This window comes from Mauremys reevesii, linkage group 11 (genome assembly GCF_016161935.1).
Source record: "Mauremys reevesii isolate NIE-2019 linkage group 11, ASM1616193v1, whole genome shotgun sequence".
NCBI lineage: Eukaryota > Metazoa > Chordata > Testudines > Geoemydidae > Mauremys > Mauremys reevesii.
This window is the reverse complement of record NC_052633.1, coordinates 72,862,413-72,881,627: the sequence shown is the minus strand read 5'-3', so window position 1 is coordinate 72,881,627 and position 19,215 is coordinate 72,862,413. Positions and strand designations below refer to the sequence as shown.

Below are 19,215 nucleotides of genomic sequence, written 5' to 3'. Positions count from 1 at the left end.
AGTATTTTTGTCTGACACCTCTTTAACGTAGTGTTTGTTTTGGGGACGGAGGTTCCCCTTTAATATAGTGTATTCTCCTGACTCCGCAGCCCTGAGATTGTTCCAATTCCGAACTGGAGCGCAAGAAGGTGCCTAGCAGGTCGCTTGTCTCTGGAAGGACAAGGGATACAGAATAAAATGTTCTTCTCCTAATAATATTAGATTTAATCAAAGGAATGGAGAAGGGTCACGGAGCAAATTCCTGAAATCGAAGTAATCTGTTATAAATAAATATTCCTTGGTGAGGCTGGAGGCCCCTTTGGAAAAGTCCAGAGTGAAAATATTTCATTTCATTGGACACAATAAAAATCCTTCCTGTTAACACGAAGGAGGAGAGAACAAGTCTTACCACACTACGGGTTCCACCGTCTGGGCTGATGCGTTCTTTTTCTACTGCATGCAAAGGGCCAACAAGAGAGGACACGGCCAACGTGAATGTCCCAAAGAGGGGAGACATTACTTAACATGGGCTACAATCTATTCTTCGGCTCATTTTCTGTCTTGTTCTGTTTCTGTACAGAAGAGCTGCCTCCTTGGTGTTTTCATACCCTTTCCTCTTGCCTCAATTCTGCTAACGTGGTGAATAACTGAGCATGGGCTCCACTCTACCAGCCAGTTTAGTTACATCAATTAATGCTGCGCCCATAGCCTCAGTGCGTAATTTGTGCCAGGGCTTGCCAGGGCTGAGCCCAGCACCTCTAGGCTTGGCAGTTCATAGCCTGGCACCTCTGGGCTTGCCACATCAATTATGAAAGTAAAAAAACTGCTTGAGCCCTGGAACCTCTTTCATTACAAATTAAGCACTGCATGGTCCCCACCTGCCCTTTTGTTCATAAGCATCACGGAGGTCTTCAGATCCAGCAGAAAGAGGATTATGCTTTGCCACAGGTCCTGAGGATTATTTGGTTCCTGATTGGACATATTTTTCAAATGTTTGATATCACATGGGATAAAACAGGGTGAACGTGAGTGTGCAGAACACACCCAGTATTTAAGTTATTGGGCTCTTACATAAAAATCAGGGGCCAGATCCTCAGCTGCTGTCAATCAGCATAGCTCCAGCTCGGGTTCTGGCCCCGTCTTTGTATAAAAATTGTAAAGCAAGTCCAGCCCTGACCCTTAATGGCACTCTAACGAAGGGGACCCAAGATGAGCTCCAAAGTGCTCTAGACTAGGCAGAGCTGTTAAAGATGAGAGCAGCTCCAATCTGCTCCACTGCCTGAAAATTAGATGCATCCCTGAGGTCTTTGGCAAGTTGCCGGTCAAACTCTGAGCGCATGTCAGAGTGAGGTGCATTGGCAGAGCTGGGTCAGGCTCAGGGTTAGAATAGCAGGAGGTGCAGCAGGCCAAGATTGAGGGGCACCAGCAGAGCTGGGGGAGGGCTATGAGGGGAATTACAGAGGGCACTGCAGTTCAGGCATCAAACCTTTTTCTACCTCAAAAAAAGGGTCATTTTGAGCATGAGTCAAGGTCTGAGAAATGGCTGAGGTTGGTTGGAAAACCACTTGTATGCTACTGAGAAACATCGTGCTCCCAAAAGCAAGCTACTCTTGCCTGGGGCTTCAGCACTGGAAGAAGGGTGGTCTGAGAGTACCAGATGCAAGACCGTGGCTTCCCCCTGACTGCTCTAGCTCCCCGTTTGTGCAGTTGGAGGATCACCAGCACAGTTCCATTTTCATGCTGCAAGTGTATTCAGTATCACACAGAACGGGAGAAAGCTGTGCTGATGTTGGGGCTTTCGAGATGTAAATTTGGATTAAGTGGCAATACTTATGGCTTCTTCATGGCTCAAGCCACGGCAGCCATTGAGTGCCCTCTCGGCCAATAATTAACCCAGAAGAGAAAAATGAAGCACATCAACTTTATTCACTTGCTAACTGACCCTCCAATGGGGAGGACGTTGGATCTGCCATTCCCAAACGCTGGGGATGGGACCTCACCAGTGGCGGAGAGAAGGGAAGGCCAAAGTGAGTGATTAAAAGATTTTGGGCTTTCAGAAGTGTTGAACACCCACAATTCCAGCTGAACTCAATGGGAGCAACAGGTTCTCAGCACCTCTCAAAACGAGTCCCATGAAGCTCCTGGGAATAACTTTCTCAGCCCCTAAAAGAGAAACCTGGCTTCCTCCTTGGATGTGCTCAGAGTTCATATCAACACCGAACAGAAGGGGAGGGAGACCAGTGCGGGTTCTTTGGATGTGGAAGAAGGAGAACACAGACTCTGTGCTGGGAAAGCCACACCAATGAGCTTGTTAACATTTAAAGAGACAGTTTGGCATGAGACCACACACTGATTCCTGCCAAGTATTCACAAGAGGAAAGTATATTTAGCAACCAGTGGAATGCCAAAGCCTTGTCAAGGAAAAACACTTTGAATACGTGGAATAGCAATCAAACATTTTCGAAGAAGCAATTTTCATAATGCATCCATCCATCTAACTACTTGGGCACCTGAAGTGTATCAGCAACTTAACTATACTTAAGTCTCAAAGGACAGGAGTTAATGATCAAACATATGAAGCAAGAATACATGACTGACGGTGACTGCCCATTTTCAAAGAGTTGTGGCCAGTTTCAGGTGTGTGATTCCCAGAAAAGTCCGTGGGGCTAATGTCTCCACACGACACTTGGAGACTCGGCCTAGGTACTCCTGTGCCACAGAGCAAGCTCCCAGGAAATGCCACCTTCCAATATGCCTTCAGGCTCTGTCTCTCCTTAGTGAAACATCCAGGCATCCTGAAAAGTGGGGAAGCCAGAAGGGAACACATACTGCAGCAAAGCGTATCTGGTGGAAGTTATATGCCTCCTCCTACAATTCATTGTTAAACCATTCTGCACTGGGGACTCGACAGCTCAGGAGACCAGGAATGGAATACAGAGCATTTCACTGCAAGAGCACGGGCGTACATCCAGATCAGACTGGTAGTGACTGGAAGCTATTCCCATCTGAAGCCTGTTTGGTAACATGGGAAATCAGAAGGTGGATGATAGCTTAGTAGTTCATAGAATATCAGGGTTGGAAGGGACCTCAGGAGGTCATCTAGTCCAACCCCCACATCTGACTTTGAATGACTTCCCCACTGGCCAGCAATCTTAGCAGAAAACCAAGGCTTTGCTAGGCCCTGGAGGCACAGCTCTTTCCCCCTTAGAAAGGGGTCTGTAAGTTTCCTGGGAGAGGGGAACCTGACCCAGCCCTTCTAGGAGCACCGCTGGCGTGCAGGGAGGGAAGATTATTTTAAATGATCATCACTAGTGGTATCTTTGCCTCAGGTGCCACTCACCACCACGCAACATTGGGGACACAGCGTGAAAACCCATGGCACACGAAGGATCCCTTGTCCTTAGTGGGCTGCAGTGGGCCTGTGTGATCTGCTCCTATTTTTTTATTAGCTCTGAGGAAGCGCCAGAATGCATCCATCCACCAAAGGAGGAGTGGCACACTGGAAGGATGGATCAGGCATGCAGCGGGTGAACAGTTGGTCATGCAGCAGGAAGATCACGCGATAAGGCTTCAGTTATGGAATCAGAATGCTTGTTCATGTAAATAAGGAATCAGATATTAATATATGCCAGTTAGGGCAGAAGCTCTCCAGATTTCCCAGGCTTCAGCCTTCTCCGGTAAGAATAAGTTAGCACAAAACAAGCTCCCCAACTTGGGACTCCTCCCTCACCTACAGGTATTCTCTTGCACTCTCTCTTCTAAGCAGACACCTCGGAAGCCTTCCCAATTGCCGGTGCAGCAGAACTGGTGTTAACCCTTTGTTTACCAGGCAGTACTCCTGCACTCTCCTAGTCAGGACAGAGACCTGTTGGTGAGCAATGTTGGGAAGTTTGCCCTGCTGGTGCCCCTGCCCTGCTTCCATCTCCAGGGCTGTTCATCTAGCACCTGAAATATTTGAAAACAAAAACTGGCCTACCCGACTCCTACACACTCAAAGATGCAAGGGTGTGTGATTCACTGCCCCAGACAAGTGACACACCCAGGCTCTTGTCCTGGATGCACATGCCTGCAAGGGATTGTGTGGGCAAGGGTGTGTCTGTCATGTCACTGTGAGGTTGCTAGGAGTGCAACATGCATGGTAACAAGGGCCTGGTACAAACAGCGCCCTGAGGCTTTTTACTCTGATTCCCATTCAGCCATTCAATATTTCCTTGCAAGCTGCACATGCCATCACCGCAAGGCTGTACCATTAACAGTCAAGAATGGATGAGCTGGAACAGGCACAGCCCATCTCATTTCACTGAACGAAGAAAACGCCTGAGTGCTGAAAAACAGAAACCTGGCGGATTGTGATAGGACATGCCCCCATCCCCCTGGTGGACAGGCTAACAAGCATTCCCAATTAGGCCCGACTGCAGAACATGCTCCACCTGGAAAAGTGGAGTTTAAAAGGATGAAACTGGCCACAGAGGGGGAAAGAATTTCTAGGAACAGGGAAACGGCCAGGGTCTGTGAGTGAGCTCCAGTAACAAGAGGAGCTCAGCCTGAGGCAGTTGCTAACCTTTTCCTTCAGACCCCTCACTTGAAGCAGAGACACTATAACAGGGGTGGCCAACCTGACCCTGAGAAGGAACCAGAATTTACCAATGTACATTGCCAAAGAGCCCCAGTGATATGTCAGCAGCCCCCCATCCGCTCTCCCAGCATCTCCCGCCCATGGGCAGCCCTGCACCTCCCCCTCCCTCCCCACACCTCCCAATCAGCTGTTTCGTGGCATGCAGGAGGCTCTGGGGGGGGAGGGGCGAGGGCACGGCAGGCTCAGGGGAGGGAGCGGGAAGGGGTGGAGTGGGGGCAGGGCCTGTGGCAGAGCCAGGGGTTGAGCAGTGAGCACCCCCCAGCACACTGGAAAGTTGGCTCCTGTAGCTCCAGCCCCAGAGTCGGTGCCTCTACAAGGAGCCACATATTAACTTCTGAAGAGCCGCATGCAGCTCTGGAGCCACAGGTTGGCCACCCCTGCACTATAAGTTTGGTATAAGTGAAGGCCATGGAGGACTGCTCTGAGCCATTGGCCTGTGGTGGGTCCTGCCAGGGCTAGAGACTAGGGGACTGTAACTCGGACTCTGGAAAGACCCAGGAATGAGCTGAACTCCCGCTGGGAACAGCATGATTGCCCAGGACCAGGAACGCCTATAAGGAACTTAGAGGCAAGAGACTCAAAGATACTACAGCTCGAGCCCAAGCTGAGGGTCAGCCAACGTCAGCCCCAGTGAGCTGGTTCCACCTTCAGATTCACAGCATCACTATCCTGACAATTCACCCCTTTGCACACACACCGCAGTCAATCACTGCACCTTGATGTTAGGTAATTGCTGCCCCTTGGGTTAGCGTGGCTGGTCGACAATGCATTGTGGGAGGTAAAGGATCAGTACCTGACAGGTGTCCTGCTCTAACTTGCTCTCTTTCAAAGCAGTTCCAATGTGCTGCTTTTATTTAGCCAGATCTGCAGAATCACGACATTCGAAGTCTGATTCTTTTCCCCCAGGGACCCAGACAGAGACCATTATTTCAAAAGCTGCATCGGTGCAACAAGGCGATAAGACTCCACTTACTTGAACGTAAGCTCATGGGGGCAGGACCTGTCTGTGTATGTACAGTCGTCAGCTCAGTGGGGTCTTGCTTCATGACTAGGGCTCCTAGGAGCTACAGCAATACACATAATAAAACATTTTCCATCTAAAGTTCTCACTGCCCTTTTAAAACATCAATGTGTTAACCCTTGCACGGCCTTTTGGGGACCCAAGTGACTGGAGCTTAGAGCTGCAGCAGCGTTTAGCAAAGTACAACCCCAAATTCTTTCCAGTGTCATCCCTCAGAGGGATGCTGAGAAGATTCATATTTATAAAGGACTTTGAGAGCCCCGGATGAAATAAAGCTCTGTGGTGGTCAATCAGCCAAATCCTGCAGTCCTTAAGGAGGCAAGTCTTCCACTGAAGTCAGCGGATGTTTTGGTGGTGCAAAAAACTATAGGGTTAGCTTCTTAACATGGAAACCGAACTCTGCAAGGACTGCAAGTCATAACAGTATGCTCAGGCTCCTGGGCTTCCAAACCGCCTTTTGAAACAAAGGGCTGTTCTAATCTACAAAGCACCTCAGCATTATACATCTTTTACAAGGGAAACACACTGAGCTAAGAAACTAAATGGTAGATTTTCAGGCAAACAAAGCACTATCACTATAGTTTAAAGACGTGGTGTTTAAACACTGGATTTCGATAGAGCTGCAGTGCCCCCCAAGAGGCCGTTTGTAGTAGCGCAGACTAAAATTAATACTCTAGCACCAGTAAGGATGAGAAAGTTCACACACTTATCCTTTTTGGAAAAAGAAATGATTTTTGCATTCATGAAATGTGCTGGATTGGCGCACCTGCAGCCTGGAATACAATTACCACTAATACAGAACTTTTCCCCTTCAAAACTCTTGACAAACAGGACTAGACTCCTCTAACCACAAAAAATGCAGCATGGTAAGTCTCCCAACGCTGCTCACCCCATCCATGGGCCTCAACAGCCCCCTGGAAGGACGCTTGTAAGGAGGCAGAGTTTAGTCTCCATCACTCTTTCAGTTTGGGCTGCTCTACTGGGGCTACCAATCATGGGCACATTAGGGATGTTTGGATGGACCCAAGAGGGCACCAGGCAGGAAGCAGGTCGGGAAGGACAGGAACTGGTCTGTAAAGCACATTAAGGTGGGCACTGCTGCTCTACCAGGGGAAAGGACAGTCATTCATTTCAAGTAAACCAAAAACCAAAGCTCGTTCTGTACTTTATTAGTCTCCCATTCCTCCCTATCCCCAACAAGTAAAACATGCCATCTTCAAAGCATCAGGTTTACAAGAGAATGAATTGCCTTCTCCCAGAGAATGGAAGTCACATAATGGTACAGTAGGATCAGTGTAATCTCCCCAAGTCATTAAGTAAGCAAAGGTTTCTTTCCTCCTATTAATATCAGAGATTAGTTCAAGTTGGTTTTTATCAAAAACCCATAACTGATTCTACCATATCTACATTCCCAATATTTATGAAATTATAGACAACTGCAGCATAATTTCCCATACCTACAGCTAACATATCAATGATGCCATTTCTCACAACTTTACTGCAAGGCTCATGATACATGATGTGTTACTTAAAAGGCCCAGGTCTTGGAGACAAGTGATTAGATAAGAATCTCTGCTTTCATTTGAAACAAAAAGAAGTACATTTCTAGCCCTCAAGATTTCAAAGAAGAGTTTGAAAATGTGAAAAAGTGCACTCTGAAGACTCAATCCGGATGGCAAAGAGTGAAAAAAACCACAGAATTTAGCATCTCATGATTGTGGGGGATCTGGCGTGATTTCTGAACAGTCCATCGACTATTTATGACCAGCTGTATGCACTCACAGCTTAGGGGACAGTTGATTACTTTATAGGCAGGCTCTGCAGCCATCCCACCTCGGGCTGTGATTTAATCAAGTCTCATACTTAAAGCAGGGTTGGGGCTGGGTCAGCAGTTGTATTGCTCGGGAAAATCCATGTATTTCAAGGAGTGAGTGGTACCCTCTTCTTGGAGTTACAACAGTGGGTCAATACTCAAGAATGTTATTGGGGGAGGGGAGCCTTGGAACTGTATATTATATGACAGATGGACCCACAGTGCTGACCACAACTGGTCATTAGCCATCCCATGGCAGTTTCTACTACAGCAGGGACATAAAATCCATGTAAGCAACTTTTTTGCCCTGTGTTTGTACAGCAGCTAGCACACTGCGGTCCTAGTCTATGACTGAGGTTTATAGGCTCTACAATAATACAAATAATATGGCCTGGTCACTTCGTAATGTGAGCAATTACATTGTGCCTGCCTAAAGATTACCTGTAGCTTCACTAAAAATAGTAATTTCACTTCCTGTCTATAAACCTGTTGTACAGTGTTCCTGGCTACTGTTAAACTGCTACCATATTCCATAGGGTGGCTGCTGTGATCTCTGTATAGCAATATGTGGAGTGCTCCGAGGTCCCTGATGGATGCTGCTGCATTTATATAGCATCCTCAGTGCACAGCATCAATCACCTTACTGAGCATCACCCATGCTGCTTTTTGATGACAGGACAAAAGTCATTGGCATGCAGAGCTTTTGAGCCCTTTCAGGGAACAAAAGGATTGAATTAAAAAGAAGCTGCTTATGTAAGAAAGTTGACTTTATTTCAAAGTTATGCAAAAACATGTCTCTGCTCAGAGCTTTCTAGAAATCTAGCCACACTGCATTACAATTACACCTAGCCACAATTTTGTACATTGTCTCCCATGAGCTGGCCAGCTTCCAGATCAGCAAATGGCTTCTGTCTCCAGTTGTGTTTCACATACACCTGATGATCTTCACAGATTGCCTGGGAGATACCCTACTCTCAACATGGAGAAACTTCAAGGCAATCCAATGCAAAGAATGGCAATAGGTCCATGTGAAGTGGAATCAGACAGCAACAGAAGTGCAACACTGCAGTGGATATGGCCTATCTAAACAGGGAAATCAGACTACTAGCTGGAAAGGGAAATCTATTGTTGGACGGGAAGCAGCCACACAAACCAGGGTGAGCTGACATGGAAGTGGCTGATGCCAGGAGAGTTTGGCTGAAATGGGCCCTTCTTAAACCATTGGTTTCCTTTAGTCTCTGCATCCCTGACACCAATGACAACAAACCATTGGACTAGTCTCACTATTTATGAAAATAAAACCCTGCATACATGAAACAGAAAGTAGCAGAATTCATCATAGAGCAGATTTTGCTTCATGTCCCCCATGCAGCATCCAGAGAAGACGAGATTGGGGAAGAACAATCAAATATTTTGCTGCTATGTCCTGGTGGACAGCTGGAAGGTGAATGAAGTAAAATGAAATCAAATTGGGGAGCAGTCAGGCTGCTTAACCTGGTATAGCTACGCTCCAGGTGGTGTTTCTTCCCATGACTCCTCCAACAGCGGCTCAGTGTACTGGTGGCCACACACCTCCTACTTGCCTACATCTTCTGCAAGTGGAATTCGGAACTTCAGGTCTGCTGACTAACACATATCCCCTGCTGGAGACAGAAGTTCACTTCTTCCTAGCGAGGAGGTTTAGCACTCCCAGCTGTCTGATGCAGGTATCCAGCTGTCTGTCGGCTTCATTATCCCCCAAAGACTTCACATTAGCTTGCTCAGTACATTCCTTCTGCAAGCGAAGCAGCTCCTGATCAGCTGTGGAGATGAAAGCCAGTCATTAGGTCCTTCCTTGTTCAGATAAATTGGTAGGAGTAACTATCAGAGTAATTAGGGCAGAGGAATGTTCACTAAGGCAATATGGGAGAGTGCACAGAGCTGGAAATCACCATGGCTTGGGTACCCTTTCTGGCAAGAGGCTGAAGGACATCTGCCACAGCCACTCAAGGAACGGCAAGAGCTCCACACACACCCCTACTGAGATTACAAAATAGCAACTCACGAAGGTGTGAGCTGAACCCCATGCAGCAGCCCTAATGATGTCACAGGAGGCTGCACACCAAGGGTAGCTGCTTTGATAGCAAGTATCCCCCTAGATGAACGAGCCCTAAATTGATAGTAAGACTGGATGCAGTGTTTTTTCCTCCCAGAAATGGCTTGATCTTTGGATTTTTCTCCAATGGCCACAAACAGCCTGTTCTCCCTCTAAACTGAAAAATGATTAGTAGCTAATGGCTCCTGACATGCATATCCAGGACTCCCCAGGACACCTATGGGTCTCTGGGGCAAATCACAGATAGGGATTTAAACAGAGATGAAAAGTCAATATAATTTCGGTCAGAAACTTGGGCTAGTGCCTAACTATCACTTTGCCTATGTGGAAAACGGTAAAAGGCGATTAGCCATAAAGGCCGGCAATTCAAAGACTCTCGTGGCTGACTTGTCCGCTACGAGCAAGACCTTTCATGAGAAGGGATACAGAAAGCAGAGCCCTATGTGCTCAAAAAAGAGTCTGAGTTCGGTTGAGCCATGGATCAATAAGCCCCTAGCTGGGAGGGTTACAAGGTTGCCAGTCTTTTCAAAAATTGCTTTGCTGGGGACAGACCTTGACTTTTGGAGAAGACACCATCATGGCCAGATCATGAACCACTGCTTTGTATATCCGACGCAGCCAACCTTGCACACCACACATCTCTGGCTTTGAAGAGGAAGTGACAAAGGTGTGGACTGCCATCAAGTTTAACACCCAAATGCAGAACTTCACTGGGCCTTCCAGTCTGGACCTGGCTAAGTCCACTATCTCGAGGAGATTCTGAAACCATTTTATTGTTATCCCAAAGTACGTTGAGATCCTCAGAGGAATCACTCTCAAGTTCTATCAGGAAAGGATCCATACGGGATTCTTCTACAGAGGCTCAATATAGAAGTTTATTAATCACACCCAAACTCCTCAGAACTTTGGGGAAGTTTTGATGTGGATCCAAACTCTGTGCATCTTTATTATTATCCACAGAAGTTAAGGGGACACTTCAAGTTTAAAAAAAAAAAAAAATGAATACCTAGATGTGTGATTAAGTGTTATTACCAGCAATCTCCAAGAGTCCATTTGTGGGAGTCCTTCAGGAAGCAACAAGGGAGAGAAATTATTTTTAAAAAAGAAAATGCTATTGTGAAACCACAGAAATTGACAGAGGGACTCAGGGATGGGCACCAGGCTTGAACCTACTTTCAATTTATTTTTTGAAAGTGACTAGGTTTCAAGGTGACAGTGTCTTTTTCAGAAATGCCTAGAGTTCAAGACAACACATCTGCTTTAATTTATCCAAGCAAAGGAAAAGTCAATTACCTGCATGGCTTTCTGCCTGTGCCTCGGAAAGGGTATTTTGGGTGGTCTCCAGTATGTTAGTCAGATGAATTCTCTCGCTTTTAAACATATGCTGTTTCTGATGGAGAGAGGTTATCGTGGTTTCTGATTCCGCTATCAACTGTTCTAATTTGGCCGCATCTGGCTGCTCACTAAAAAGGTAACCAGAAATAGAATGATCTTAAACTGGCGCCTAAAGTCTTCATTGACCCTAGTATTTCAATTAGGCACTACAAAAATCCTAGTAGGAAAACACAAATATAGGAATTGCCAGACTGGATCCTTCTAGCCCAGTATCTTGTCTCCAATAGGGGCCAGTCCAGATTCCTCAGAGGAAGGTCTAAGAATCCCACAGTAGATGATGTGGGATAATCTGCCCCACATGTAGATCTCATCTTGATCTGTCATAGTTAAGAGATTGTCTCAAGCCCTTGAAGCATGTGGTCTAACGTCCCTTCCAGAAAATTTGTTATCAATAATTACAACTGTGGATATCCCTGATACCCATAAGTGTCCAATCAAAGTATCCAGCCTGTCTTTCAAGAGCAAAAGTCTCACTGTAAAGGTAAATCACAGGATTAGTGGAGCTGCAACTCCCCCAATAGGCCATTTGCAATACTGCAGCATAAAGTTCATGCCACAACAGCAGCAAGAATAAGATTAACAGCGCTAACAAAAGTTCCATTCACGTTCTTTTCCATCTTTTGTGTGTGTGAATTTAATGCTTGTGAGATGTGATGGAAGACTCCCCTACACACTGAATATCGACAACATGCAGCACTTCTATAGCACTTCCCACTTCAAAGCTCTTTACAAACATTAACTAGCTAAAGACTGAAGTCCTCTATGCATAATAGAGCCAGTACGTCTCACCCTTACCTATAGGAGCCTCCTATAGGTGAGAGGAGATATTTCAGAAGAAGTTATTTTCATTCCAGTAGCATCCTTGGAGTCTCCAATCAGGGCTCAGGGCCCCATCATGCTAGGGGCTGTACAAACAAATAGGAAAATGACAATTCCTGAGTTGAAGAGCTGCTTGATTAATGAGGAGATGCAACAGATGGATGAAACTAACAGGTGGCAGTGGTGGAGCGGCAACAATCTTTTTGTGCTGTGTTTGTATAGCACCTAGCACAATGGGGCCTGGTTCATGCCTGGGGCTCCTAGGTGCTACAAGAACAATACGCTGGCTTACATTCAGACTAGCTGCGCACACAACACAGTTTGCCACACCTTGCTGTTACCAACTGGCAACATTCTGCAGGCATCACAGCAGACATGAGTCTCTAAGAGGGATGTGAAGGAGCATAAGAGAGTGACCTTAAGAATTTTTTGGGGGTATGCAAGGGACAGCATGGGAGAAAGCATTGAGGTGCTTGTGGGAGAAGTTGACTAATGGGCCTGTCCTAGGAATGGGTTCTGAGATAAGTGGGACTGCGCAGGTGTCACTCATCTGGAGGGCAATTCCATGGGTTGGAGGCAGCTTTTAAAGGGATCGTTTCACATACAGCTATGCTTTTCTAAAGCATTCCAGGAAGGCTTGCTGTCGCCCTTGTGAGTCAGATGTAGCATAGTTAAGGCAGCAAGGGAAAATTAAGAGGACTTCCATACTCAAAGAGGAAGGATGGTCCAGTGGTTAGGGTGTTAGCCTGGGACTCAGAAGTACCATGTTCACTTCCTATTTCGCCAAACTCCCTGTGTGACTTAGTCTCTCTGTGCCTCAGTTTCCTCCCTCCATCTGTAACATAGGTTGACAGCACTTCAAAGGGAGGTTGTGAGGACAAATACAGTAAAGAGAAATGTTCAGATACTATACTAAAGGTAGTGGGAGCAGATAAGTATCACAGACAGATTATTTATATTGCAGTAGCGCCTACAAGGCCAGTCAAGATCAGGGTCAGACCTACTCACTGGAAGGACGGACGGACACACACACCACAAAAAGCCAGTCCCAGCCTCACAGAGCTTACAATACAAGTACAATCACATTTTCATGTGAACAACATCATGCCGGACATTTGGGGGTTTTGTATATAGCCACATTACATTAAAAGCACAGAGTGCCACACACCACACTTGGAATGTCTATCACTGAAGTGATCATCTGAATGTGCAATTTTACTCTAAAATATGACTGTAAAAATGGCACTGTGGGGCTCTGTGTGTATTGTTTCTAATGGACAGCAGATCAAATGCACTCAGTTTATAAGCTAAAGGATTTTTTTTTTCCTGTCAGCCCAACATACTCAGCCTGGGCTCTGACAGTCATGGTTGGGTGGTTGTGAGGGGAGGGGTGCTTGGGGTCTTTCCACCCCAATCATCATGTCTGGTAAAAGAGGTTCTATAGGCCAAACTAGGCCATCGGTGACACCCATGCCACCCATTGCATTCAGTGGGGCTGCTCGGGTATAATTAAGTGCAACTTTGTAAACAATTCTGATGATGAATAAGATGGAAGAATCCAGCTCTCCCTCTCCTAAGTGTGCTGGCTTGGCAAAACTAAGAGGAGTTAAGACTTATTTTTGTCACTCATCTGAGGAAAGACAATTCTGTAAACACGCAAAGAGCGGACAGGAGCAACGGGAATGTGCCATTTGAACAGTCACTTTTCAGAAGACAGTAGGTTGCAGGTTAGCTTTGACACCTGATTAGAGAAGAGAGCTAAGAGGTATTAACCTAACGCAGAGGTAGGCAACCTATGGCACGCGTACCGAAGCCGGCACGCAAGCTGATTTTCAGTGGCACTCTCACTGCCCGGGTCCTGGCGGCTCTGCATTTTAATTTAATTTTAAAGGAAGCTTCTTAAACATTTTAAAAACCTTATTTACTTTACATACAACAATAGTTTAGTTATATATTATAGACTTATAGAAAGAGACCTTTTAAAAATGTTAAAATGTATTACTGGCACACAAAACCTTAAATCAGAGTGAATAAATGAAGACTCAGCACACCACTTCTGAAAGGTTGCCGACCCCTGACCTAACGGGTTGAACCCTCAGCTGAACCGAGCTTATGCCTGGCACAGCTGGGGAGAGAGGATGGCAAGGTCGCACTAAACCATCTTTCCATCTCCCAAATCACAGGTATACAAAACGGCCCCCAGCATAACTTAGAGCCTGCTCAAAATCACACTGGCAGTAGCGATCTCTTAGGGACCACTGTGCAGACAGAGAAACCTGTGCTCCAGCCCTAGCTCTCCTACCACCTGCCATGCCCTCAGCCCACATCTCTGCACCCTGACATACCTCCTTCATGTGTTGGGGGAGGGTGGGAGAGAAGTGGGTTGTGCACAGCCAGCTGGCACCTGCTTTATGCCATTGGAAGATTCCCCTACACTGGGGGAATCCTTGACTGACTCTTTAGGACAGCTTTCCTGCCACTTTGTGAGCAGGGCAAAGCTGATACACTAGGAAACGAGGATCAAACGCAGCATCTTCTAAAAGTAATATAGGGAGCCAAAAACGTTGCCTCCAAAATATGCTGTACAAGCTCCCTTATTTGAAATGGCAATCAACCCAGCAGGCAGACTCCCTCTGCATTTGAGGGAGAGTAAAGGGGAGGGATCTCCAGGTCTTAGATGAAAGTTTGTTACCATTGCTCTGTCTCAGACATTTCTAACATGCCCATCACTGTAGGATTTTGATACATGAATCTACAAAGAATCACTGAGGTCTAAGTGAATCTGATTGTTGCCACACATCAAGCTTTAATACTGTTGAAGAATGGAAGATTTTTAAGGGACATTGCATTATCAGTAACCATTTGCTTATGCTAACCCATGTGGGCTTGCTTTGTTTATACCGTGGATAGTGAAAGACACACCTAGCCAAAGGAATCAAACCTCTCAGCAGACTCCTAGTCCGGATCAAGGGACAGCTGGTATTTAATGCAGGACAAGCAATAAGACCCACAGAATCCACCTGGCAATGTCCCCTCTCTACTCAAGCAGAGAGAGCATCACATACCTGCAGCTTCAACCCCATCCCACAATTGAATCAATCAGGTACATAAGGGGCAGCCCTTGGGCTCCTGGCAGTTCACCAGCCAGCCCACCCCTCTGATTATTCTCTATTACTCCCAGGAAACTAACTGCTCAAATGCTATTTGATTTCACATAATGAACAATCTTAAGCATACAGCATATGTACAGTCTCCGTACCAATATTATAAACAGTTTTGTTGTGGTACATGTGCCTGTTTAATCAGTTTATTTGAAGAGGCCATGGTAGCACTCTGCTAATTACCCCAAGATCATAATTAGAAGTACATTGCAAGCCATATATTTTTCTCAAACATCCTCTGCTCTAACCGGAAGGATCTATACCTGGTATCTTGAGCAATATCCTTTTTCAGCCTTTTCAGCTCAGATGCAACAGCCTGAAGTTGTTCTCGAGTCTTGAATTCCTCTTCCAATACTGGATGCAAATGCACAATCTGTGCTGCCAGTGACAGACAGTTGTCTCTTTCTGCGACACTACAAAATCAGAGTACAAAAGCATTATTTCACTTCCCAGTCACTGTTCTAGTGACTACGAAGTGCTTTATACAACAAACCAGCATAAAAATTCAACCATTGAGTTGTCTGTAAAAAGCCCTTTCACATTCATTTACAGAAAGTTTCCTGCCAACCAAAGACCTTGTGAGATCGCATTGACATTAAATCCACATACACAGGTTTCTGACTTAATAGTGCAGTCTGCAAGTACTATTAAAATGTAGTCGTGATTAAAACATAAAGCTGAACATGATGCTAATTAATTAGTAATATTAAAAGATTTATTAGGAGACGTACTATTGTGCTATTTCTGTCTCAAGTCTCATGATCTCATCCTTCTCTGTGCTCACTCTCACTTCGATTTCATGTACCTTACCCACCAGGAATGATAGCAACATCTAGAAAGGCAAAATAGGGAAAAGAATTCAAGTAAACACAAAACAAGCCAGACACCACGGCGACATGGGAAGATTTATTTTTAAAACAGATGTAACACTGGGTGGGTTATCAGCAGCAAGGATTGAACCTTCCAACTTGGTTTCTGAAAGCCTCTCGTGTCTGAGATAGAAGAACCAGCTCTGTTAGCCAAAGCTATAGCAGGCTAATCAACCTCTATATGTGACCCAGCCAACACCAGAGGTGTACAGAGCGCCACACTGAGTGGGTGTGGAGGGTTACATCCTCATTAGTCCTGTAATGTTTTATTTCAATGACTATTTTTATGATAACATTAACTGTCATTAGACCAGGAGATGTCTATCTATTGGAGTTAGCACAGGCCTGCAAGCAAAGAACCATAAGACCACTAAGCAAACCCAGGTCACACCAACATGGCCAACAGGCAAGCTGGGGTGACACTAGTTTTTAAGCACACTCATCAGCCTGATGCTATTTCAACAGTCAAGAGCCTGTTTAAACCACTAAAAATAGATTTGTAATGACAGCCCCCCACACACAGAGACCATAATGAAATACATCCCCTCATGCACAAAAGTTTACCTCTAGGTCCCCACTGCTGAGATCAGAGAGCAAGTCATCGTCATCCAACGTTAAATAGGACTGTACCTTTTCCATCTTTGACCCTGTAAAAAGGGATACATTCAGTGGCGTGCAAGAGGAGCTCCTAATGACATTTCAACCACCTCAATGAAAGGTAAGTTGGGCTGATTTCCCCTGGCTCCAAGGGAGCTCAAAGCTCTGGGTCCTGGCAAATCATCCCTGCCAGAAATGACTTATCCCTGAAGCTCATAGAAAGAGCTTCTGAAGAGCAGATTTTTTGGCTTTTGAAATTAACCAGATTGAACCAAGAGTCAGATATTTAAAATAATTCCCATGGAAGGATACAGCAAGAGTGGTCTTCACCCACAAGGATCCCACTTAGCCATGTCCTCAATGTACTCTGCATATTTTCCAGGAGTAAAGTCTACGTATTTTTTTGGCAAAGTGCATCATGTTTGTTCACCAGGTGGCATGGCGTCTCTTCACTCAGTTACTGTTATAAGAAAGTGTTGGCGTTCAAACCAGAAAATAAATGAATAGATTCCTCAGCCTCTCTTTTGCAAGTGCAAAATCCCCTAGTCAAGGAGTTTATTCCTGACTAAGGGAGAATTTGTCAGAACCCCTTGGTAAATTAGTGGTGGCACATCACTGAGTAAACAAGTCCATTCAGATAACACTGAGCTTTTGGGGCCTGTTCCTATTGAACTGACTCTAGAATGTTGCTACTGATTTCAAGGGGAGCAAAGCCTTTGTCAAGAACCTCTGTAGAAAACACATTATCGTCTCCCCTCTACAAACCTGCCTGCAAATCCTTCTTGAGTCACCAGTAAAATGAGCAGGCCAAGCTCAGCTTGGTCTCCAGTGGACCACCATTAAATCCCTTCAAAAATCTGCCAGCCAAGCAGCCCCGGTCTCAGTGTGCCCCCGGCTGGACCAGAGCATGGGAAGAACTACAGTGAGGAGCTGGCAAGTGGGATGCTAGACAGAGGAGTAAGTAAGTGGCAGGGAGGGACAGATATTGGGGGCCCCAGCCCACTCCACCAGCTGTAACCCATCTTCCTCCAGCAACCCCGAAGTTTCCCCTACCTCAGCCACCCCCACAAGCCCAGCTTCCCTTAGCTACTTCCTGCCCCCCCAAGCCCCTCCATCCAGACCCCCCAACTTCAGCCCCTCCATCCCCAACCACCATTCTTTGGCCCCCTTTGCCATAGGCAGCCCTCCCCTGCCTTCCGCCCCCCCCCCCCGCAGGACCCAGCCCTCCCCCACTTCAGCCCCAGCCCCCCACCCCTCCCCCCAGCCCCAGCCCCCATTTCTGCCCCAGCCCCCCAACCCTCTCCCACTCCGGCCCCAGACCCCAGCGGCTCCCGCCCAGCCCCACTTGATGGCGCGGGCTGCACTGACCTCGCACTGCTGTCAATCATCACATGCAAATGAGCACACGGGCTAATCTGCATATTGGCCCATTGCTTCGCTCCCCTCCACCCGCACCCGTAGCCGGCTGGATCTGCCACGCACCGCCCCCTCGCCCGCTTTCAAACCCGCCGCGTGCAGTGAGCTCATCAGCCTGCGCCGCGGCCGCAACCATAGAGCTGGGGCGCGGCTGCCGCGCTAGGGGGCCCCCGCCGGCGAAGGCGCTCGTTCCGGTGACGCGCGCGCCCCCTGCTGGGCGGAGGGACAGCCACACGCCGCCTGCTGCCGAAACCCCAGCTCCGGGAGCCCTGCGGCCCGGGGAGAGCGCGACTCGCGGGCGGTGTCCAGCCCTGGCGAGTGCCAGGAGCAGCCTGGAACCCCCAGCCCTGAAAGGCACCAGAGCCAGGTGGCCACTGACCAGAGCAATGGCCCAGCTAGCCCGGTGGCCTGCCCCTGACAGCGGCCGGGCAAGGATCAGAACAGGGCAATTTATGGGGCGTGATCCCTCCCCTGCCGTCCGCTCCCAGCACCCGGCAGTCAGAGGCTGAGCGACACCCGGCGCATGGGGTTGCATCCCTGACCGCCCTGGCTAATAGCCATTGATGGACCTCTCCTAGGGCAACCAGACAGCAAGTGTGAAAAATCAGGACAGGGGGTAATAGGATCCTATATAAGAAAAAGACCCAAAAATCGGGCGTGTCCCTATAAAATTGGGACATCTGGTCACCCTAATCCTCCAGGAACTTATCTAGTTCTTTTTTGAACCCAGGTGTAGTTTTGGCCTTCACAACATCCCCCGGCAATGAGCTCCACCGGTTGTGTGAAGTAGTACTTCCTTCTGTTTGTTTTAAACCTGCTGCCTAGACATTTTCTTGGGTGACCCCTGGTTCTTGTGTTATGTGAAAAGGTAAATAACACGTCCTTATTCACTTTCTCCACACGGTGACAGAAGGTACCCCTGTACTCACACACTATTGTAATAATCTTTGTACAGAGTATGTTTTGCGGTATCAGTTGAAAACTCATAATTTCCTGGCAAAATATGTGTGGCCAGATCATATTTGAAGTTATAAGATTCCCCTGTATGGTGTTATTAATACATGTTCCAAACTGAGGTTGGAAAACAGGTCTGTCCTAAACAAAGGAGTGTGTGCTCTGCTTAATTTGCATTTAAGCAGTAAACAGAGTCATCAAGCAGAAAGGGGAGCTAAAGCTCAAACAGGTGAGGGAAAGCAGGGAACATCTTTCTCCATAGATCTTTTGTCTCCTAGTACCAGCTGGAAAAGTTTTTCAAGATTAGGACTGAACTAAATTCCTTGTAAGTTGTGTGGTTGCCCAGCAGGCTATCAAGTGCCATGCAGTTCTGGTGTCCCTCCCACCACTGCCATGTACTGCTCCTGCCCTCTGCCTTCGAGCTGCTCCTGGAAGCCTCCTGCTTGCTGTGCAGGAGGTG

The 19,215-nt window shown here is 46.9% G+C and overlaps 1 protein-coding gene across 4 annotated transcripts; it reads right to left on the bottom strand.

Annotated features, from left to right (window-relative positions):
* Positions 1 to 8,198: 8,198 nt before the first annotated feature.
* Positions 8,199 to 17,887, bottom strand: LOC120374208. 4 transcript variants are annotated; one of them, XM_039493511.1, is made up of 7 exons: positions 17,754 to 17,887; positions 16,353 to 16,435; positions 15,651 to 15,751; positions 15,183 to 15,332; positions 10,838 to 11,007; positions 10,551 to 10,608; positions 8,199 to 9,249 (listed from the first exon to the last, which is right to left on the bottom strand). In XM_039493511.1, exons 2-7 carry the CDS (start codon positions 16,425 to 16,427, stop codon positions 9,246 to 9,248), a joined length of 558 nt encoding a protein of 185 aa, XP_039349445.1. In that variant the 5' UTR covers positions 16,428 to 16,435; positions 17,754 to 17,887; the 3' UTR covers positions 8,199 to 9,245. The 4 variants fall into 4 exon arrangements, with proteins under 4 accessions (XP_039349445.1, XP_039349442.1, XP_039349444.1 ...); XM_039493508.1 differs by lacking the exon at positions 10,551 to 10,608; XM_039493510.1 differs by lacking the exons at positions 10,551 to 10,608; positions 17,754 to 17,887 and adding an exon at positions 17,151 to 17,426.
* Positions 17,888 to 19,215: the final 1,328 nt, after the last annotated feature.

Coding starts and splice junctions, on each gene's coding strand:
- LOC120374208 (XM_039493508.1), bottom strand. CDS start 16,427: ATGGAAAAGGTACAGTCCTATTTAACGTTGGATGACGATGACTTGCTC. Junction 15,333..15,650: donor GAGACAGAAATAGCACAATA/GTACGTCTCCTA, acceptor CTGATTTTGTAG/TGTCGCAGAAAGAGACAACT. Junction 9,250..10,837: donor ACAGGCAGAAAGCCATGCAG/GTAATTGACTTT, acceptor TCATCTCCACAG/CTGATCAGGAGCTGCTTCGC.